We start from the raw sequence: 24,404 nt of genomic DNA on the forward strand, positions 1-24,404 counted from the left end.
GTCTTGCCCTCACAGCATATTAGAAAGAATTTTTATATATTTAATTCTTTTCACAACATTGTTAATGCATTACCCAACACATACGACTAACTTTATTGTTTGTTCTAAATGCATGTAACGTATTGATAAAAATAAATTGGATGAAAACACTAAGCCTTGTACCAAACTGTTTAATCAATTTTATTAGCACTAGTAAAAGGATCTGGGACCCTACAAAATACTGCCATGTGCTTAGATCCAGAATTCCTCTCTACTTTCTAGTAAAAGGATCTGGGACCCTACAAAATACTGCCATGTGCTTAGATCCAAAATTCCTCTCTACTTTCTAGTAAAAGGATCTGGGACCCTACAAAATACTGCCATGTGCTTAGATCCAGAATTCCTCTCTACTTTCTAGTAAAAGGATCTGGGACCCTACAAAATACTGCCATGTGCTTAGATCCAAAATTCCTCTCTACTTTCTAGTAAAAGGATCTGGGACCCTACGAAATACTGCCATGTGCTTAGATCCAGAATTCCTCTCTACTTTCTAGTAAAAGGATCTGGGACCCTACAAAATACTGCCATGTGCTTAGATCCAGAATTCCTCTCTACTTTCTAGTAAAAGGATCTGGGACCCTACAAAATACTGCCATGTGCTTAGATCCAGAATTCCTCTCTACTTTCTAGTAAAAGGATCTGGGACCCTACAAAATACTGCCATGTGCTTAGATCCAGAATTCCTCTCTACTTTCTAGTAAAAGGATCTGGGACCCTACAAAATACTGCCATGTGCTTAGATCCAGAATTCCTCTCTACTTTCTTTCCTTCTTCTGTACTTGTTTTCACTTCTTTAACAACTGGATCTTTTGCCTGTATTAAATAAATCATTTTAAATAAGAGCTGTTCCATCAGTATTTTCCACAAATATATAGATATATATACTGTATGGTTGATTGTTTTACACTTACTAAATCGTCTTCTGTCAACCTTTCAAATAAAGGATGTTCTGTAAAGTGAGTTACCATCCATTCATGGACATCTAGAACATCTGTTATTGTGTAGATTGTGGCCTAGAAATTAAAAATTGTAAGTTAGTCTCCAAAAGACTTTACTGATTGTTATACAGTACTAAGTTTCAATGGCATTATTATTTTGCAACTCTTACACCTTCAGCTAAGATATAGGCATATTCTGAAAGCAAGGTTGGACTAATGATTCTCCACTTGTGTTTTGTTTTCTTGAAGTGTGGGTCTGGGAACAGAAAGAACATTTTCTGAATCTGGAAAAAATAAAGCAAAGATTTTTGTAAGGCAATGAAGATGTTTTTAAAATGTTGAATTTGTAGGTACTTTCTTTAATGCATCATAGTTATACCTGTCCTTTTTTGAAAAAGTTAGGGAGGTATTTCATTGCATTACAACGGCAACATGCAACATTATTGTATTGTCCTGGTTGGTTCTGCCGTAAAGCTGTGATGCGATCCTTTACATAATCTGCTACCTTTACACGAATTTCCATCCCAAGCATTAGTTTTTCTGGAAACATTGTGGATAAAGCAACTGCAAGGAAATTATATGTTAAAAACTACACAGCAAGAAATCAACTCTGCAAAAAGACTATACTTTATTAGATCATTGATTGATTTACATTTAATATAGTAACTATAGACTTCAATCAATCAATGATCTAATAAAGCATACATTATAGTAACTATACCTAGTAATCCACCATAACCACATCCTACATCAAGAAATTCAACTTTCTTCTCAGTAGATTGCGAGTAGGATGGGTAATATATTGACCAATCCATGGCATCTGGGCATACTGGACTAGAAAGAAAACAAAACAAATTGAAATAGGAGTACGGTAGTTTTATACAGTATAGTCTGTGCAAAGGGGACAAATAAGAATGTCTGTGGGAATCATCATCAGGCTCACAAAGCTTATAAAAGAGCTTGCTTACTGTATAATTATATGCGCTATATAAATTATAAGAATGAACTACAGTACAGTATTATTAATGTCGCGAAAAACAAATCAAGCCAAACTCACCACCAGGCTTTACGTCACCTTTTTATTCGATCGTTGACGTTAAAAAGAAATAATTTTCCCAACAGAAAGAGAGAATCAATTATTTAACATTTTAAAAATGTTAAATCATGAAATTATTATTATTAATGACAATAATATATTTTTTGTATTATTATTATAAATACACTAATAATAATAATTAAATAGATACACACTGAGAGTGTTGTGTACCTACCAACCCTTTCTTTTGATATTTATTTTTACTATTTAGTAGCAAATTAAAACACAAGGATATTTAAATATAACAATTATAAAACATACGACCAAGTACCTAGGTAGTAGGCTAGGCTAGGCTAGGTAGTGGTAGGCGGGTGGCTAGCTTGGCCTCTACTAGGCTAGGCCTAGCTTAGATAGTTTTGTAAATTGAATGCCGCCTAGTCTAGGCTAAGCCTAAGCCTAAACTATATCTGGCCTCTCTCTGTCTAGTGAAGGCCTAACTAAGACTAGCCTAGGCCTAGATAGGCCTCAAAATAAATATATAAACATTCAATACTTCAATGAGCCTACAGAGTTAACCATTTAGTCTTACTACTCAAACGTATGATCAGCAATTGGGTTTGAATGAGCTCTTTGTCTGTAAAATTTCTTCTGGGGCATGGGCGCCGCCATTTTAAACGAATTGTTGTTGATCGAAGAACGTGGGTGTCACGCCAAATTAGGTTCTACAAAATTGGCCTCCGAATATGGAACGCCGTTTACGCAACATTTCGATGATATGAAATTTATGACGCAATATGTGAATGAAATGCATCGATATGAATTGAATGGCGCGTTATATGAATGAAATGTTTTGAGTGAAATGCTTTGAATTGAATGTTTTGAATGAAATGTTTTGAATGAAATGTTTTGAATAAAATGTTTTGAATGAAATGTTTTGAATGAAATGTTTTGAATGAATTGTTTTGAATGAAATGTTTTGAATGACCTGTTTGAATGAAATGTTTGAATTGAATTGAAAGTCAAACTATTGGCGGCGTATGTCATTCCCGCTCGCGATTTTTTTCTCAACCTCTCTTAAGCCTGGGTACCCATCTCCTCTCCACGCCGTCATCAATATGGACCTTTACACATGCTTTACAGAGAATCCTAACAGACGGGTTTGGAAATATAGTACAGGAAAACTATGAAATATGGTTGAAAAAATTGCAACAGAATTTATTTCACCACAATGCATTTCTATAAGGTCCCTATATGAACATACTAAAAGTCTAGAAAAATCCAGGTAGGGGAAATAGGTTTTTTTAAACAAAATGGCCGCCAATGGCGAAAATTCCTAAAAAACGAAAAAAAAACATAAATGATAGATATAATTACCACTTTATAACAGTTTTTACAATGGCTTATATATTTCTTTACAATTTCGAAGATCTGACCTACAATAAACACATTATCTTAAGTGCTGTTAATTAGAAAATGGCCGAAAAACAAATGTTTAAGTATCTAGATATATCCCTATTGTTATAATAATATATAAAACGCAGTCCTTCCTATGCTTAATACATATGGATTACGGTGTCTATTAATAAATCAGTTCATTTACATTTGTACTGTTATAACAATATATTACAACATTGGTGGTGCCAGTGGGGAGGGGTATAGGGATGGGAGATCAAATGGGAAGGGTGAGGGAGTCTGTCCGTCCCCCCATCCCCTCTCCACAATTGGCTATTTTTTATGTAGACAATATGATGATATTTCCTAATATAAAACAATACCCCATTGAGTGCTGTTTCAAGGATTTTCATTTTTAAAAGTGAGTAAAACTACCCTTTACCGGTATAATATTATCGGAACCTCTGGGTGCGCTCCCATTGATGGCCCAGCCAATTGATGCTGGCTGCGCTCTCCACCCCCCCCCCCCCCTCATCGGGAAAATCCTTGCGCCACAATCTATTACCGTATTTATTCGGATAAACGCTACATTTAGAAAAATCGAATAAATTCCCCCCTCCCCCTCCAGGACATCATTTTGAATAACCTACGCCACCGCACCCCCTCCCCCGCTCCCATCGGACATCATTTTGAATTTATTTCCTTGAATGTACGCCCCGCCACATGCATATTATACACAATATTGTATTTTAACACATCTCTATTTGTAATAGAATTCACTGAATGGTGTTGTATTTGTTCATATCTAAAGGGTGTATTTATTTGATTATACACGTTTCCCACATTACACCCACAAACATATACGCCTCTCCGAATAAACTCCTCACGACGATTACACGCCCCCACTACCCTCCTTAAAAATCAACCACCAAGGGCATTTATTCAAATAAATGCGGTAATTTCACTTTCATCTTGTCAGTATCTCATCCTCCATCTATTGGTGGGGAATTGAGCATGTGCTGATGCCGTGGCATTCTTAAAAAATAGTGGAGCAGCAGTCCAAACCATATTTTCTGCAACGGCAATTCATTTTACTACAACCTTATTTGTAGGTACATCTAATCAACTTTAATAGTTTCTCTGGTGCTGGTAGTCAATTTGTCATCAATACTTTCCATCCCTATGTGGGATGTGGGTTGAAGAGTATTTCCTATCCACTGCTATACCTGGTAATAAAGACTCACGAAATGAAATTTTGCCGCAAGGGAATAGATTTGCTTTTTGCAACTTTCTCAAAGAAAAGAGGCTGTCTAAAGTCTCCATTGACTTCCCTCCATAATATATAGGTACCAATGCCAAATTCCTGATGCAATGTTTTCTTTTTTTTTTGGAAACTGTTTGGTTTACAGAATTTGACATACAACTCCTACTGTGATGTGATGATTTTTAAGACCAACACCTTTTCCTAAACCAAATTTACTTACGGCCCATAATTATAGCCATTAAACACAATAGTTTACTTTGCCTTCACATAACGTAACAAACATACATGGTACATACTAAGTGTCTTGAAATGTTGCTGTTTCGGGCCAAGAGGTTTGATGTAGCAAACAGTGGGCAGTGAGATGAAGGTTTCTGAGTAGTCTAGCAGTGTGTATGGAGTCAATGGAGTAAAAGAGGGCTGCAGGAAAAGTATAAGATTCTTTTTCACCAAATGATGCATTGTGTATGACTGTCTCACATAGATGATGAAATAATATATGTGAGGGAATGTGCACTGCTTCTTTATTGATGAATATAGTTGGTTTGACCCGCCCATGTGTTCTTTCCTCTTAAATTTATATTCTGTCACGGTTGCTTCATTCATTGATTTAATACTGTATGTTCTCGATGGGGGAGCACTGTGAATGCATGTAAAGTCTGTCCTTGGTGTGAAGCTCTGTAAAAATTAGTTTGCTTTTTATACATGGAATCCAGGGATATGATACTACATCCCATCTATTTGGTATAGGAAAAGGTCTTAAAAAGTCATAACACCTGGGCAGTAGTATGCTTACAAACTCTGTAAAACCAAACGTCTCCAAAAAAAAGAAACCATCGCATCAGAGGAATTGGCATTGGTAGTAGCTATATACTGTATGGAGGAATACGTTCTGGGAGGAAGTAGCAAAAAGCAAAACAGCACTTGAAATAAAGTCTATTCCCCCTACAACAAATGCTGCAAAATGTCATTCCCTGCGTGTATATTACCATGGTACAGCAGTGGATAGAAAGTACTCTTCAACCCACAGACTGGGGGATGGAAAGTTACAAATGGCGTGATGTGTCCAAATTTACCACCAGTACCACTGTTTGTGACGAATACCACGGCATCAGCACATGCTTAATTCCTACCTATAGACAAAGGATGATAACTGGACAATGAAAATGAATGGATTAATAGATTGTAAGATTGTATAATTCTATTGTTGTGACAGTACAAATGTAAATGAACTGTTTTATATTAGACACTGTAGTCCTGCATTATAATGCATAGGACTACGTTGTCTATTATTATAACCGTGGTGATATCTTGATACTTAAATGTGTGTTTTTGTTGCTAAATAGCATTTAAATTAATATGTATATTGCAGTTTAAATGTTTGACACTAAAGAAATATAAAAAGCATTATAAAAACTGCTATCAAGTGGTAATTAGATATAAAATATATGTTTTTTGTTCATTTTTAGACATTTTTCGCCATTAGCGGCCATTTTGTTTAAAAAAACCTATTTCCCCTACCTGGATTTTTCTAGACTTTTAGTATGTTCATATTGTTGGCCAATTCACCATCATATATTTTTTGTTAATTAATTAATATTGTATATTATTGAGTTATTTTACAATTGTGAGCATATTTATTTTATATTTTATTTATTCATTTCCCAACCAACAGTGAACTCATGGTTCACCACTTACAGGAGAACACAGACAAACACAAACATATACAATAAAAAACATTAAACTAAACTACTAAATGTTACGAAATACGGAAATTATGTCTCAAGGGAGTTCCTAGTGTATTTTCAACCGCTCGGAAACATACGAGGAGTTTGTAACAATTTTACACTTAACGTTTACTTTGTACACAAAAAGAAATGTTTAAGACAATTTTAACTTTTCTGTATTACAGTATTTTCAAATTGTGTATAATAGTACTACGTGCTTATTTTGCTGCATGTTATGCTATTTACCGTTTCTATTTATTTACTTTACTTTAGGCCTAATTAAAACCGTAACCATTTATTTTCAAAAGCATTAAGTACTACTACGTTACTGAAAATTCAATCCAGTCAAAAAATATAGTTTTATACTACAGTACTAATAATGAATTACTATTATAAAGAGGAATGGCACATGCATGACGTTACTCTACGTAGTAAGCCTACGGAGAGGGATTTTCGAAAAATGGCCAAATCGCTAACTAGCTATATAACAAATATGTAAATTTAATTCAATTTTCTTTACTTTTATTTCATCATGAACTTTGATGAAATTGACCACAAAATATAAAAATAATAAATTACATAGGAAAAGTAATTACACATTATGGGGGTAGGCCTACTGTCTGTCAAATATTTTCCTTCGACTTAATATTTACCACTCTCTGGTTTCTGTACAGTTTTGTTTTGGTGGTAAATCTTGATATCGAGGTGAAAGTTCAACAATGAAAATCATCACACGACACGATACGGCAGCCGGGCCTCCTTGTGATGAAGTTTGGGGTGCCACAACGGAACGTGCTCGTGCCTTTGACGTTTTGTGTGTTGTTGTTTGTGTGCATACCATTTTATTCCAAAATTCCACTGGTCCATGTACCTTCAACTTCTCCATCTTTCATCTACTAAACTCTGTAAGAATTTGTATGATCAATAATCGTTTTATATACTGTGAAATTATTTTCACGCTGTCAAAAGTTAAATACACGAACGTAATTAATTTAAATGTTTTCTTTTTACACAGACCAACAAAAAGCTAGGCCACACTGCGTTGACCACCTGCTGTTGATAGAAGGCCAAATAGTGGTGGTGTGTGGTGTAGGATAGGCTTAATATTAAAAGATGTCTTCGTTACCTTTCTCGGCAGTTGGCAAAGGAGGGGCAGTTGGTATTGGTATTCATAACTTTACAGCTTGTGGTAGAGGAACTGTATTGGCAAATGCAATTCCATCACCAGCCAGTAAATCTCATGTAAGTGTACTGTGGACGGGATCATTAATTTATTATTAATAATTATTATTGACATTTTATTGTATTCGATTTGGACTTTACTGTTTAGTTTTTTAGTATAGTTTTTCTGTTGACTTTAATGGAGTATCTTAAGCGTTGAGATTGTTCTCACTCAACGAAAGCCTTGTGTTGTTTAACATTTCTATTTGCGGCAATAAAGGCTAATCAACTTCACGAAGATATGAACACTTTTAATAAACAAACCAAAGTAATATCAATCGACACTAGGCCTACTAGAACCAACTAACACATGGCGACCACAATGTCACTCGATAGGGCGCAAGGAGGCGCACTGCAACAACAACACACGAGGACGTGCGAGTATGATGGCGCAACCGCCTCTTCCTTCCACCTTTCTTTCAAAAATAAAAAAAATAAAAAACGCAATAAAAGCAAAATAAAAGAATGTGGACAAGTAACTGGAATACAGAAATAAAAGTCCAATGGTATACAGAATTGGGCAATCTGAGTTGCTAGTGTCATAGGCATGTCAATAAAACAAAGTGATGCTTGAATGAGATTGGTAGTGGCATCAATGTCAAGTGTCGCCTTCACTGGGAAATGATGATAGGAATTGAGTAGAGATGGTGCTTGAATAACATTGACTCGGCTGGCTGAAGCTGGTTTGTCAATTAGGCCGGTGGGCAGATCATGTTGTGGACTTTGAGTGAGGTCTTCGTCGATACAGAGTTCTTCGTCAGGGAGTGTAGCATAGTCGTTCTCTGCGAGTACGAAATGTGAATTGCCGAGACTATTTCTATCAGCTGCTGGAAGAAATCTGCACTGACTTGCTGAGTGTGAAGTGTGTGGTCGTTGAGAAGATTGGCACATAATGCACGATTTACTAAAGGCTTGGTTAGGATCGAGCCATTTGTTTGGAGAAATTGTTATACTGTGGCCAGTGTGCTTTGTTGAAAATAGCTGTGAGACATGCTTTGGAGTGGGCCTGAGGTTTTTTGGCTGGTAGCGTTGTGATGTTTGGGAGATCCAAGTTGTGCGCTCCCAAAGACTGGAAACCAAAATGCTGGCAAATTTTTTGCCAAATATCAGACAGAGATGTCGATTGCTTTAGAATAGAATTCCTGGATAAAACTGGGCAAAAGTTGGCGATTTGGCTTAACATATATTCAAGTTGAGCATTTTTTTGGTGCGATGTTTTTCTCGATGTGGCTGAGACAGTGTCCTCATCGTCAAGTATTCCCCTTGTGGGGTTTCCTGTGGTTTTCTTTTTCCAAGTGAATGCGTCAGCAAGGATGGTGAAAGACTGGCGTCAAGAGAAAAAATATATAATAAATTCTGTCGCCAGTTTTCAAAGGAGTTAACTGTTTCATTTTTGGTAAGTTGCCATTGTTCTGGGGCTCTCGTAGTAGCCATGTTGTGAGCAGTAACAAGGCTTTACTCATGTGTCGGCTGAGACAGAGGGAGATCGATTTATCGGATTATCTATGCGAGCTAGACTTCGGGATCGAGTCCGGTAGCCTAGAAAAATGTTCAGTGATTTGTAAAGGTATGAGAAGTCTCTGTCTTCTGTTTATTGAAGCGATTTCGCGGTAGTGGGTAATGCGCTGCCACCACGGCAATAAAGACTAATCAACTTCACGAAGATATGAACACTTTTAATAAACAAACCAAAGTAATATCAATCGACACTAGGCCTACTAGAACCAACTAACACATGGCGACCACAATGTCACTCGATAGGGCGCAAGGAGGCGCACTGCAACAACAACACACGAGGACGTGCAAGTGTGATGGTGTTGAATGATTTTCATTTTACCATTTGAATACAAAAAGTACTCAACAAATCTTTACTACAAAAGTTCCCAATCAGATACTCCAATTGTCAACCGTGTGTGTGTATACTATTAATAAATCAATATTTTTGCGCGATGTATAATATTGTTAATAAATAGTGTCAACCATACTACTTGATCAGAATTGTATTGTCTTATCAGCACAGAGAACTTGCCAGGCTCAATGTTGACTGGGCCAATAATAATTATATATTCGTTGGTAGTCAACTGTGCCGATAGCAAATAATTAATATTATATGACAGTGTGTAAGATCTGTACAGACTCTGTACCAGATATGGCAAAACAGAAGTAGTGTTGTTACTGGATTGTACATCAACACACTAAGCCAGAAGGTATAGTCTAGTTAATTAGCATTAGCTTTTACCACTATACTATAATATCTCTATGCCTATACCCAGAGTAAACATACCAATAATAATATTTAGAGACCGTGACGCTCTTTAATCTCTATTTTGATCTGTAGGCCTCTAATAGATTATCTTGACTAAAGTCATAACACAACAATATAATATGGCCCCAGCTAAAAGTGAAGCATTTTAGTTTTTCTTAGCTGATATTCATTTGTTGTAAAGTATCATTGTTTATTTATACTTCATAAAATATATTTTATTTATAATTTGGATATTCAAAAGTTAAAAGCGCTTTTTAGACATTAATTACGGGTTATTAAATGGTTACCATCAATAAGATATACATTGCTGAGCTTTAGTACCAAAGCTTTTAGTATTTATTTATTTGTGCTATCTTTTTTATTATTTTCATTATTTATTATGTGCACATGAAAGGCTGATTTAAAAAAAAATATTTTCATTTTAAACATAAACTGGCGCCAATTTCACAATAATGTTCCTTGCTACTTGGATCTCTTTTCCATCTAATAGACTAAACAAATTCCTTCTGTCACTGAAACAATTCCCAAGTTATTATTCTTGATTAGAATATTGACATAATTCTGAAAACAATTAACCTGACACTGAAAGTTAACATTGTGTGATTTTATTAAAATGATTTAATTTATAATTTCAGAATTATGACCATCATGAACAGTTAGCCAAGCCTGTGTGCAACTGCTTTCGTAGTACATCTCAGGTGATTTGCCAAACTTGTGGATTGATGTTTCATGGTCGATCACGAATGATATGTCCTCAACATCCACAAGTAATTCATCTGATGGATGCAGACAAGTGTCCAAAGTGCCATTCTAATACATTAAAGGAATTTATATCATCCCCAAAGGCAATAGAAAGTACTACAGAGCGGTGGGACTAATAGCTATGTAACCACAAAAAAAAAAAAACACCTTCTTTATGTAAAGTTGTGTAATTCTATATAAAACTGTATTTTCAAAGTTTGTGTTCTCTGGCATTTTAAGATTATTTAAATTGTCTCTTGTTAACTGCTAAATATTTTGTTAATTCAGATTTTACACCCAAATAGGTAAACAAATTAAAAGCAGTTTTTCTTCATGTATGTTTGTTGTTATATTTGGTGTTACACACCAAGGATAGCCAACTAAGTTCGTAGACTAGTTTCCAGTGGGGGTCCTTCTGGTGGTGAATTGGTCCTCAAAGTGTACTGCATTCTGTAATAAGCATTTGGTGCACACAGTACAGTGCGCTATATACATGTATTCCAACCTGCAAGTTGGAACACACGGAAGAGTGGCGATGGGATTCTAACCGTGGACATGGAAACCGATGTTCTTTCACAGTTCAGCCAACTGCCGCTCTCTGATATCATATCACCAGTTAATTATATTATTGATACTTATAGTTAAACAAAATTTATTTATTCTATTAGTAGGAATATATTAGTAACGTTTTATGTTTTTTTATACTTCAAATGATTACTTTTGTTAAATAGAAGATGTTTTCTTGTTTCCTCCACAAGATGGTGGTGTTTAAAAAAACAAAAATAAAATAAAAAGATGGGATATTAATAAAGCATTGCTACAGTAAATCAATTCATGCTGAATCATAATGATGATCTAAAAAATGACTGTATTTAGAAATATTTAATAACTTTTTATTTTAAGTTTGAACTTAAATATGTTTTACAGACTGTTGGTGATGACTAATGTAATGTCTGGGAAATGAAGTCTAACAAACATTTTGAAAACGCTGGGGGCCCATAATGTTAAGAATGCATGATTTCGACGGCGGCGGCGCGCGCGACACACGAGTCGAGTTCAGAGTTTTTATTGTTTATAAGCTTACAATCATAATAATTATTATTGTCTTGATTATTTATGTGTTAGCTCTGGACGATGTTTGTACTGTTAATAGTATCCTTTTAATAAATGATTATATCGAGGCTAAGCCTGCCTATAAAAAGGGCTAGCCTAGGCCTAGCCAGCTCTAGTTAGGCCCACTCCACCATGCTCTGAGCAGCAGCTACTACTAGGCTAGGCCTAATAACTAAGGCCTACGACCTAATCTATAAATCGTTTGTATTAGTGATTTTCTGATAGCCTACTAATATCTGAGGAAGTAGTCGATGATGACTTGTTATTAGTGTTAAATAAAAAAATATCCATGGCATAACATATGAATGGCCTGAGTCTTAGCTAGTTAAGTTAGGCCGCTTAATAATGTTTTTTTTCTAACTGTCTGTTGTGTGTGCAGAGATGAGCTTCAATCAAAGAATTTAACATGCTGGCTATGAATGCCTGGTTTGCTTTGGTTATGGGCTTTTGGTCAATTCTATACTTGTTGGATGCATATGCAAAAGTAAGTTTTACACACTTTTTAATTAAGAAGATCTCAGTGGCTGCACTCATGGTTCTGGTGGTAGAACGAATCTTCTTTGAATAAGGACTATAGCATAAACTAAAAAAAAAATAAATAAAATCTGGCACTTTAAAGAACCTAGTACATCTTTCGATACAAGTAGAGGTTACCCTGGTGTACTAGTATATATGTTATGCGCGATTTGAACGATTTGCGCAATTTGAAATTGCGCAAGGTTTTTCTTGCGCAATTTAAAATTGCGCAAAAAATTCCTTGCGCAATTTGAATTGAAACATGTGTTTCAAATTGCGCAAGCAACATATTAAATTGCGCAAGTAATCTGCAAATTGCGCAAGGTTTTTCGACAGATTGTGAAATCATGCACACCCATATTTTTTTTAGTAATTTCTAAGAATGATTCAAAATTAAAGATAATATCGCATTTTCTTACCCTCCCGGGAGCCTCCCTCCCAAAAATTTTTTCCGAATAAAAAAAATCTCGAATTCCCAATGGTTCTATAAAATACCATATTCACACATAATATGAGGAGAAGGCATAAATAAATACCAATAGTAATATAATAATTTCAATTCAAATATCAGTACTAATGACGATTAATAAGACTAATAACGATTGGATTTTTTTTAGAAACAATAATTATTACGAATTATTAGACGTTTACTATTTAACTTAAAAATTAAATTTAATGACAAAAAAGACTAACCTTTCGGTACCATTCTCAACAACAAATGAGTACAATAATAAAAATAACAAACAGTTCGTTTTCAAATTGCGCAAAGGTGTCATATTGCGCAAGAACTATTGCGCAATTTATAAATTGTGCAGCGCAATTTGAAATTGCGCAAGGATTTTCTTGCGCAATTTGAAATTGCGCAAGTTGATTGCGCAAGAAAATCCTTGCGCAATTTCAAATTGCGCAAGAATTCTTTGCGCAATTTTAAATTGCGCAAATCGTTCAAATCACGCATAACATATACACAGCCACTGTCACACACCGACGCTTATCATAACACATCAAAAGGACCCCTTGATTGTTAGCATACGCTGTTTAGGGTCACCCTCTATAAATAATGTGAAATGAATAAATAAAAAATAAAAATGTTAATTACGGCCTGTATTGCATGTGTCCACAGTTTATCCATGTGTGTTTGCGTGGGTAAATGTAAACACAAATAAAATGACTGATACTAACAAACAACGGCAGTTCAGAAGTACTAAGATGGTGTTCATGGGATGGATTGGTTTTGTGGTAAGACCGTACCACCTCAGCCTCACCATGGTTGTGATTGGGGTAAAACAATATCAACTGTCAGTGTTACAGTAGTTGCCCAGCACTCATACTAATTAGACCGGATTATCTTCAGAAGGTTTGAAATAGACTAAGCCATATAGGCATATTATAGATCCCCACTCCAATGTTAGATTTGAAATAGACTAAGCCATATAGGCATATTATAGATCCCCACTCCAATGTTTGGAATATAGACCTTGCCAAGTAGTTTTCCCTTTTTTATTACAAACACAGTATTGTGTGCAATCATTCAATGTTGAACTCGGCACTCTATAAATGATTAGTGGTTCTTGTTCAAAAAAAGAATTTATTTAAAAAAAAATGTTTTCATTTAATCAAGTTGTTAAATTGTCGGCCCTGGGGCCGATTGCAATAAAGGTCTTAACTGCGGTCTTAGACTTAAGCCCAAGATGAAACCATTAGCAACGATGGTCTTAGATTTAAGACCATTGCAATAAGAAGTTTAAGCCTACTGTAAGACTTTCAGCGCAGTGGTCTTAGATTCTAAGCCTCCTCCAGGCAGGCTTACGCTAACCGCGCAACGCGAGCGCTCCTAGGTTAGCTAGTAATATCATTACTACCTATTAGCTGTCCCCAACCGCACCAACATACACGCTGTACTCATATTCTCCATACGCGGTCTAGCGCTACACTATTTTGACCAAGAAAAGACTACATATAGTAGCATATTTAAAATTTATTTTTTTGAAATATTTGTTTGTAAAGTTTAAGCATGTATATTAATTAACCAATATTTACTATCAAAACATACAATTGTGTGTCCATTCATGCATTAAAATGGCCTCAATATGTCCTACTGAGAAGCTTGTCGCTACTCCTTATTGTTAACTTACTCTATTTGCACTTGTTGGTATAGCGCCCTCATTTTTCGGTAACTATAGGCTGGTTTGATTGTTTGAAATTCTTTACTTACTAATAAAGTCTCAGTTAAGACCGCTATATTGCAATCGACTTTGCTGAGAGGCCTAACTAAGACTTTCGCGAGGGGCTTAGGGCTTAGATCTAAGCCTGAGACAAAGTCTTTATAATACAATCCGCCACTGGTTTTATTCATTTTAATATTTAATTGTTTTGAGAAAATTTTCAATTCAAAATAACAGATATTTTCTTCTTTCATATAGAAACAGTAATGGAAAAATATATTAATATAACTATAAATAATCTAAATTTGAGGTAATATAAAAAGGAAGAAACTATACTCTAGATGTAAAATATATTAATATAACTATAAATAATCTAAATTTGAGGTAATATAAAAAGGAAGAAGGCAGGATTCCAGAAAGAAACTATACTCTAGATGGCTTGAAATTGCACTCGTAATCAATTACAACAAATTATGGGTTTTTGATAAAAAATATAAAAAAATATAAATGTTTTGAAGGATCTGCAGCGTATTTGTTGAATTTTATAGTGCTCTTTCAGGCCCGTATGCAGCATTTATAATGGGGGGGGGGGTGCGAGCGAAGCGAGCAACAATGGCTGGGGGCCAGGGGGCCGCCAAGGGCCCCCGGTCAGGGTCCAAAATTTGCGTTATTTGACGTTCTAAAGACTGATGTAAGACTCTCTGTTGTGGCTTGGGCTGGTTGAACGATGGACACCAGAACTTAACGCTTTCATGATGAGGCCAACTCAGCAGGGGTGGCGCCAGGATCTTGCCGACGCGGGGGCTACATTCCCCGACGAGGGGGCTATGCGAGCGAAGCGAGCATCACTAGGCTGAGGGCCCGGGGCCGCCAAGGGCCCCCGGTGGGGGTCCAGGGGGCGAAGCCCCCGGAAGCAACGCGTTCTAGCGTCATTTGAGGTCTTTTTAATCAGATTTAGGGTAGCCATTTTTTCCATTTTTTATAATGCATAAATAAAATACTGCGTGCAAAAAAACGATGCGCGATGACGGTTTCAATCCATATTTTTCAATTTAAAAAATAAAAGTTCAAAGAAAATTTTGAAAAATAGAGTTGGAGGTCCCGGAAATTGGACTTATTATACTTCAAAACATGAAAAAAAAATATATAAGTCCCTATCATGGGTTGTGACTGAGCTAAGAAATGTTTGAAAAATAGAGATGTTAGGTCCCGGAAAATGTACTTCTTGTTCTTCGAAATATGACCAGCTTTATTGTTGGGGCTGAGCTAAGAAAATGTTTAAAACTAGAGCTGCAGGTCTTCAAAAAATTGCATTTTATACTTTGGAAACATCAGGCCTAGAGGCTTAAAAAACGCAAGCGTAGACCTTTTTCAGTCGGGGAAAAAAGTTTATTCCTCCCAGGTGTATGCATGCGTACCATCTGGACTTCCGAGTGGTGAGAAATTCATGACATACAGGATATTGAAAATGTAATAACTATAGCTATAATGTTGGCTAAGCGAAAATGGCATGTTTTTTATGTTTAGTAATGGATGAAAAATTTATTTTAGGTGCCCCACGGTACAGAAGGTTACTTGTAAATTAAAAAATTGGTGAACAAACGAACAATTAACATAATTCGTTTTTGCTGTAGTGTAGCGTACGTCGACGCAGTACACGACGTAACCGTCGGTAAACTTCGCCTGGAAAATAACACATTACACATTTTGATCCCTGGATGAAACTTGATATCACGCGTCTCGACCCAACGTTGAACGATTCGTACAAAGGGATACCGCCAGACAAGTGCGTACCTAGCTATTGTTTAGTAGTAAGTTAGATCGCTGGCAATAATGAATGCATATAAAGTGCATAATATCACTCTGACGTACTCTCACGGTCAATGAAACGTCGCGGTTTTCTAGGCGCTGAAGCTTGCTACGAAGTGAACGCGAACGCTTTTTACTGTATATTATATTCCCCGACAAAAAATATACGTGTTCCCTGACGTTAAGTTGTCTGTATTTCTCCAGCAAACACTTTACCGCGTACATGAAGCGCTAAGCTATTGCTTGTCGTCACATGATCGACTGCGCATGTTTTACATCGAGTTTGTAGTCAGTTCAGATTCCGTAATTTAATTACCGGTATTTTTTCATTTTATATTAGCATATTTTTGTTTGTATACCATTGATAATGTAAATGTTGTATATATATAATGATATTGTCTTTAGTTAAACAAGACAAGAAAAAATACCAACCGAGGAAATAGTGGACCTTTTGGGACTTGGGGGGGTGCGTCTGCACCCAACGCACCCCCCCTGGATACGGGCCTGTCTTTATGGATATGCATAGTTTGATTTATATATTAGAAAACTGTGAATGAATATAATAAAATAGCAGGTTTATCTATATAATTTATTATACTCCACTTACACATTTTGGTCACTTTTTATACATACAGACGCATCAACGTTATGGACAACGCTATTGTGAGTTCAAAGAACGAAATGGATTCCAGGTTACAATGGCCCAAGTTCGTTGCTACTCTACTTGCCTCAACCATATTTTTTTAAGGATTGGCCAATGGAAGCCCACATTAACACGAATTTGGTTTACTGGTGGTGTTTGGTTTGGTATTATTGCGATGGTTTCTTCAATTGGCCTTCTCACATGGACATTGGTTAAATCTTTTTCAGTAGAAAAGAAGGAACGGGTGCTGACTCCTGTGGTACAGTATATTCATAGGTTATAAATACTGTAAATGGATTTTACACATTAGGTCATTTTAACCTTTTCTAAGTTAAATTTGTTGTAATTTCAGATGCCAGGTGTGAATTTACCCCTCAATCAAATTGTGTATTACTTTTCTGTTTTGTTTGTAAGTGGAATTTTTCATGAATTAGGACATGCAGTAGCAGCAGTAAGGTAAGTACAGTGTAAATAACATAAGGTTCACAGCATGCAAATAATTACCTGTAAACTGAAATCTCAATTTGGAAGACACTATGAAACAGGTGTGACTATTTAGAGAAATTGTAGTCCATTGCCTTAAATCAGGTTACTATATATCAGGTTACTATATATCAGGTTACTAAACTTGTATAAAACATTGTAGTCCATTGCCTTAAATCAGGTTACTATATATCAGGTTACTATAAATCAGGTTACTATAAATCAGGTTACTATATATCAGGTTACTATATATCAGGTTGCTATACTTGTATAAAACAAAGAAGATACTGATCATGTAAAAGGTATTGGAAGCCTTTCTTTTTATTAAGCTCATCATTCTATTCCTTTCTATTTGTTTGATATGTTGCAATTTTGTATATTTTCATAAATTACTAGTAGTTTTTGTGTTTTTAGGGAACAGGTTCGAGTAAATGGTTTTGGGATATTTTTGCTGGTGATTTATCCTGGTGCTTTTGTTGATCTGCATACAGATCATCTTCATGCTGTGTCTGCTATACGCCAGTTGAGAATATATTGCGCTGGAATATGGCATAATTTTGTTTTAGTTGTTACTGGTGTTCTTGTAATGTCAACATTACCAACTCTTCTTTCACCCATGTATGTTACAGGAACTGGCGTGGTACTTACTGATGTTGTTAAGGTATGTTAGGATGTATTTGGGAACTAGTAAAATTGATCTAAAAACCAATACAAAAGTGTGCAATTTGAATCAAAATACCCAATTCAAATTGTACAATGCTGACATTCAGAGTGATAGAATTTACCAATGACATAATGGGCCATAGAGTGATAGAATTTACCAATGACATAATGGGCCATAGAGTGATAGAATTTACCAATGACATAATGGGCCATAGAGTGATAGAATTTACCAATGACATAATGGGCCATAGAGTGATAGAATTTACCAATGACATAATGGGCCATAGAGTGATAGAATTTACCAATGACATTATTGGGACTGGACCGTTTTAGAGGTGTTTACCACCTGTTGGTCCAGATCCAGAAGTCAAATAAAAAAAAAAAAAATGGGCCATAGAGTGATAGAATTTACCAATGACATAATGGGCCATAGAGTGATAGAATTTACCAGTGACATAATGGGCCATAGAGTGATAGAATTTACCAATGACATAATGAGCCATAGAGTGATAGAATTTACCAATGACATATTGGGCCATAGAGTGATAGAATTTACCAATGACATAATGGGCCATAGAGTGATAGAATTTACCAATGACATAATGGGCCATAGAGTGATAGAATTTACCAATGACATAATGGGCCATAGAGTGATAGAATTTACCAATGACATAATGGGCCATAGAGTGATAGAATTTACCAATGACATAATGGGCCATAGAGTGATAGAATTTACCAATGACATAATGGGCCATAGAGTGATAGAATTTACCAATGACATAATGGGCCATAGAGTGATAGAATTTACCAATGACATATGGGCCATAGAGTGATAGAATTTACCAATGACATAATGGGCCATAGAGTGATAGAATTTACCAATGACATAATGGGCCATAGAGTGATAGAATTTACCAATGACATAATGGGCCCTAGAGTGATAGAAGTTCAGACTAGTTATATAGGGTTAGGGTTATAACATAAATAATCACTCTTTTATTCCTCATAGAATTCTCCAGTGTTTGGTGCACATGGTCTTCAGACAGGTGACTATATTAATGCTCTAAATGGTTGTCCTGTGAACAGTATTGAGGACTGGAGTCGATGCATGGGGGCTATTGTTTATTATCCTGCACCAGGTTATTGTATGCCTATTGGTAAATTACAGCAAATGAGTCACACCATACCGTGTAAGTTATATATGCAGTTAGCATATTCGTTGTCCTGGTAATGGTTTTCCTTAAACAGATGGAATATTATTTTCCACAAACAGATTTCTTGCACTGAGATATCTTGACCTAACAATAACAGCATGCGGAAAGCGTCATTATAACATACTTTAAGTCGATTGATATCCTTTTTAAAGACCATGAAAGAGAATAATACATATTAATACAATATGATCTATACAAGTAACACAATGTTTCATATTTCATTATACAAAGAAGTAATTGTATTTTTATGCTCACAATTATTACAAAAGTCTGTACACAATAGAAGCGAGGGACATAATATTAATTCTACTTTTTCCCCTGTTAGAGAGTGATACAAGGTTGTTTAACATTTGACCATTTTACTGTCTTTTTGGAACTTTTCTCCTCATCATTTGTACATTCTCTATTGTGGATAATATTACAATTCAAATACAGGAAAATGACCAGAACCAATATAATCATATAGTATACGAATATCACTAATACATTTATGGGCACTTTCAATGCCCAGGCCTGTATATGAATATCACTAATACATTTATGGGCACTTTCAATGCCCAGGCCTGTATATGAATATCACTAATACATTTGGGCACTTTCAATGCCCAGGCCTGTATACGAATATCACTAACAAAGTTATGGGCACTTTCAATGCCCAGGCCCGTAGCCAGAATGCATCAGAGGGGGGTTTGCGAGCAACTGTAGGCTGGGGGCCAGGGCCCATGGAAGCTTTTGCTCTCAGAGCAATTTCGGTAGTTTTAATCAGCTTACAGAGACATTTTTTACCTACTATGCAGAGAAATTATATAGTATACTACAATATTCTATACAGTTATTGATAATTAATTGCACGATTTTGGAAGTGGGGCCTTTGTTTTTCAAGGGGCTCGCTTGTAAAAGGGGGTTCGCGCAAAAGGAGAGGTTCGTCCGAACCCCAAAATACCCCGCTGGCAACGGGCCTGATGCCAATAGACAATATATGGTCCAGCTGACTTGTAGATCCATGAACCTCACTGACAAAAGTAAACATATTTTATTTGATGAATAAAAGATTTTGTATTTGATGACGAAGGTATTGATTGATTGGGTTCAGTTCCGTATACATTTTTTGTTACCTAGATTTGTGAGAAATTCAAAATTATTTCAATTTTAATTAATTTATAAGAGGTAGTTTATGTAGTTACAATTTTAAAAATTGTAATATTGTATTCTCAAATTGCACAACTTTATTTTATTAGTATTTGTTGGATATGGTGGACATCCTGAATGCTGTAGCAATTCAAGTGTATCAGACTTATGTTTCAGCTATGAAATTGTTTCAGATGCTAATAATAAAGAAAAGGTAAAAATGATACTGTTTATTATTAAATAGGGTCTGTCTACCTATGCATAGAGCAAAATATGATAATGTATCCACTGTATGTCTCCCTAACCCTAACCTATGCATAGGGCATCTAATAATAATATGATCATGTATCCACTGTATGTCTACCTGTGCATAGGGCATCTAATAATAATATGATCATGTATCCACTGTATGTCTGCCTATGCATAGGGCATGTAATAATAATATGATCATGTATCCACTGTATGTCTACCTGTGCATAGGGCATGTAATAAAAATATGATAATGTATCCACTGTATGTCTACCTATGCATAGGGCATCTAATAATAATATGATCATGTATTCACTGTATGTCTACCTGTGCATAGGGCATCTAATAATAATATGATCATGTATCCACGGTATGTGTACCTGTGCTTAGGGCATCTAATAATAATATGATCATGTATCCACTGTATGTACCTATGCATAGGGCATCTAATAATAATATGATGATGTATCCACTGTATGTCTACCTGTGCATAGGGCATCTAATAATAATATGATTTATAAAGCACATGTATCCACTGTATGTCTACCTGTGCATAGGGCATCTAATAATAATATGATGATGTATCCACTGTATGTCTACCTGTGCATAGGGCATCTAATAAAAATATGATCATGTATCCACTGTATGTCTACCTATGCACAGGGCATCTAATAATAATAATATGATTTATAAAGCACATGTATCCACTGTATGTCTACCTGTGCATAGGGCATCTAATAATAATAAGGGTTAGGGTTAAGCCTTCTCTAACCCTGGTACTAGCAATGAACCTGTCTGGTTAACTGGAAATTACATTTTAACCTCCAAAGTTGTATATTTTCAGAGCTATTCATGTGTAGAAGCTAGGCCTGTGACAGAACAGCCCAGATGTCAAAAGAACAGCGATTGTCTTGCTGCAAGAAGAACTGTGTGTGTCCATCCTTTTTTAGAAAAGAGTACTAAGCTTATTAAAATCATGAAAAGCAAAGGAAAATCAGTGTTATATGTTGGGGATCCTTATTTGTTTGGTCATTCAGGTAATTCTTTAATTTCTGTATTTATCTTGTACTATATTTGATAAAGGCCCCTTAATACTAGAACGATAATGATCATTGATAAATAGATATACAGGCATATTTTTGTCAAAGACAGTATAAAATGTTTATTCTATAGTTCTGCAACGCATGTTTATTTATCATCGATCCTAGATAAATGGGCCTTAATGAATTTAATTTTAACTTTTTTTCTTTGACAGTGAGTGTCAGTAATTATATACCATAGTATTCATTCTTACCACTGTCTCTTTTTTTCTTTGACAGTGAGTGTCAGTAATTATATACCAAAGTATTCATTCTTACCACTGTCTCTTTTTTCCTTTGACAGTGAGTGTCAGTAATTATATACCAAAGTATTCATTCTTACCACTGTCTCTTTTTTTCTTTGACAGTGAGTGTCAGTAATTATATACCAAAGTATTCATTCTTACCACTGTCTCTTTTTTTATTTGACAGTGAGTGTCAGTAATTATATACCAAAGTATTCATTCTTACCACTGTCTTTTTTTTTCTTTGACAGTGAGTGTCAGTAATTATATACCAAAGTATTCATTCTTACCACTGTCTCTTTTTTTCTTTGACAGTGAGTGTCAGTAATTATATACCAAAGTATTCATTCTTACCACTGTCTCTTTTTTTATTTGACAGTGAGTGTCAGTAATTATATACCAAAGTATTCATTCTTACCACTGTCTCTTTTTTTCTTTGACAGTGAGTGTCAGTAATTATATACCATAGTATTCATTCTTACCACTGTCTCTTTTTTTCTTTGACAGTGAGTGTCAGTAATTATATACCAAAGTATTTATTCTTACCACTGTCTCTTTTTTTCTTTGACAGTGAGTGTCAGTAATTATATACCAAAGTATTCATTCTTACCACTGTCTCTTTTTTTATTTGACAGTGAGTGTCAGTAATTATATACCAAAGTATTCATTCTTACCACTGTCTCTTTTTTTCTTTGACAGTGAGTGTCAGTAATTATATACCAAAGTATTCATTCTTACCACTGTCTCTTTTTTCCTTTGACAGTGAGTGTCAGTAATTATATACCAAAGTATTCATTCTTACCACTGTCTCTTTTTTTCTTTGACAGTGAGTGTCAGTAATTATATACCAAAGTATTCATTCTTACCACTGTCTCTTTTTTTATTTGACAGTGAGTGTCAGTAATTATATACCAAAGTATTCATTCTTACCACTGTCTCTTTTTTTCTTTGACAGTGAGTGTCAGTAATTATATACCAAAGTATTCATTCTTACCACTGTCTCTTTTTTTATTTGACAGTGAGTGTCAGTAATTATATACCAAAGTATTCATTCTTACCACTGTCTCTTTTTTTTCTTTGACAGTGAGTGTCAGTAATTATATACCAAAGTATTCATTCTTACCACTGTCTCTTCCAGATGTAATTGACCTTTTTTGCAGGTAGGCTTTTTATTTGTAATTATATTTCATGTTCAGATAAAATAGTTTGTTGATTATGTTGTTAAACACCTTATTGCATGAACCACTAGGTTTATTGTATTTCTTGTACTAAATGTAAATCTTTTAAACATTAATGTTGCATGAAACAATACACCCCCTCCCTCTATTTTTTTGTTAGGTATACATAAGTGATGCTTGATATGTTTATTTTTTTAGATATCTCATCTCACTATCTGGAGCTCTGGCTATCCTGAATGCTGTGCCATGTTATGCCCTGGATGGCCAGTACATTCTCACCGCTTTTATAGACTATGCTTTAAAAGTAGTTTTGCCAAACAAAGGAGATAGGGAATCTTTGCAATTCATAACATTACTTTTTGGTACAATACTGCTGGCATTTAATATTCTACTAGCTCTTTGGACACTATTTGTGACCTGAAATCTCATTATGAATCATTTATGAGATTTTTTAATGAACAACTAAAAATGATTACCATCATAGCTCAAACAGTTGTATTTTAGACTGAGTAAATTGTATATTTTGTAGACAATAAACAATTCATAGTAAATGATTCTGTTAATAGTTTCTGTTAATATCACATCCCTCCCATTATCTACTCATCAAATTTTAATGAAGGAATATATGCGTGAATAATTGAAAAATAAGTGTTAAATGGAAATCAACTAAACATCAAGTTGAATGTTATGTGCTAGAAACTAAATTGTACTAACTTACTACACTAGAATAGACAATACAATTATTAAATAGACACTATTTCAGCGTCTTGCTTTTGCGTGCAGATAATTTTCGAGTGATTATAAAAATGATGAATGTTTATGAAATGTAGGCCTTGGCTAGGCTCGCCTACCTTTTGTTTGATTAAAATTACAGGAATCTATTTAGATGAATGAATGAATAATGAATGTTTTATTTTTGTGTGATGGTACAAATAATGGCATGAGGTGAATGATGAGTGAACATTCTCAGAACGTACTCGGAACATACCCGGAACATACTCGGAACATACTTTGGAACATACTCGGAACAGTTAATGTCATACCTTATTAATTTTAATTTGTTAGACCCATTCCAATCAGCATATAAAGAGGGTCACTGTACTGAAACAGCACTTCTCAGGATACTAAATGACATTAACAGTTGCTATGGACAGTAAGCAAGCAGTTGCACTTGTAATGCTTGACCTATCTGCTGCCTTTGATACAGTTGACCACCAAATACTTCTTGATCGTCTTCATTCTTATTTTGGCATTTCTGGCTTTGTTTTGAACTGGTTTATTTCATACCTTCAAAACCG

The 24,404-nt window shown here is 35.2% G+C and overlaps 3 protein-coding genes across 5 annotated transcripts; 2 read left to right on the forward strand and 1 right to left on the reverse strand.

Annotated features, from left to right (window-relative positions):
• Positions 1-712: 712 nt before the first annotated feature.
• LOC140055695 (tRNA (guanine-N(7)-)-methyltransferase B-like) lies at positions 713-2,696 on the reverse strand. Of its 2 annotated transcripts, none has more exons than XM_072101064.1 (6): positions 2,603-2,696; positions 1,699-1,811; positions 1,357-1,541; positions 1,148-1,261; positions 951-1,052; positions 713-852 (listed from the first exon to the last, which is right to left on the reverse strand). In XM_072101064.1, exons 1-6 carry the CDS (start codon positions 2,680-2,682, stop codon positions 727-729), a joined length of 720 nt encoding a protein of 239 aa, XP_071957165.1. In that variant the 5' UTR covers positions 2,683-2,696; the 3' UTR covers positions 713-726. The 2 variants fall into 2 exon arrangements, with proteins under 2 accessions (XP_071957165.1, XP_071957166.1); XM_072101065.1 differs by having other exon boundaries at positions 2,612-2,693.
• A 4,470-nt stretch (positions 2,697-7,166) lies between these two features.
• Positions 7,167-11,424, forward strand: LOC140054427 (uncharacterized). Its single transcript, XM_072099406.1, has 3 exons — positions 7,167-7,298; positions 7,409-7,635; positions 10,516-11,424. Exons 2-3 carry the CDS (start codon positions 7,507-7,509, stop codon positions 10,756-10,758), a joined length of 372 nt encoding a protein of 123 aa, XP_071955507.1. The 5' UTR covers positions 7,167-7,298; positions 7,409-7,506; the 3' UTR covers positions 10,759-11,424.
• A 68-nt stretch (positions 11,425-11,492) lies between these two features.
• Positions 11,493-23,997, forward strand: LOC140054426 (membrane-bound transcription factor site-2 protease-like). Of its 2 annotated transcripts, XM_072099404.1 has the most exons (10): positions 11,511-11,773; positions 12,114-12,218; positions 16,860-17,126; positions 17,220-17,323; positions 17,765-18,011; positions 19,023-19,203; positions 20,466-20,569; positions 21,449-21,641; positions 23,013-23,088; positions 23,305-23,997. In XM_072099404.1, the coding sequence occupies exons 2-10, from the start codon at positions 12,141-12,143 to the stop codon at positions 23,525-23,527; spliced, it is 1,473 nt and encodes a 490-aa protein (XP_071955505.1). In that variant the 5' UTR covers positions 11,511-11,773; positions 12,114-12,140; the 3' UTR covers positions 23,528-23,997. The 2 variants fall into 2 exon arrangements, with proteins under 2 accessions (XP_071955506.1, XP_071955505.1); XM_072099405.1 differs by lacking the exons at positions 23,013-23,088; positions 23,305-23,997 and adding an exon at positions 21,924-22,015 and having other exon boundaries at positions 11,493-11,773.
• Positions 23,998-24,404: the final 407 nt, after the last annotated feature.

Source organism: Antedon mediterranea, chromosome 7 (genome assembly GCF_964355755.1).
Source record: "Antedon mediterranea chromosome 7, ecAntMedi1.1, whole genome shotgun sequence".
NCBI classification, from domain to species: Eukaryota; Metazoa; Echinodermata; class Crinoidea; order Comatulida; family Antedonidae; genus Antedon; species Antedon mediterranea.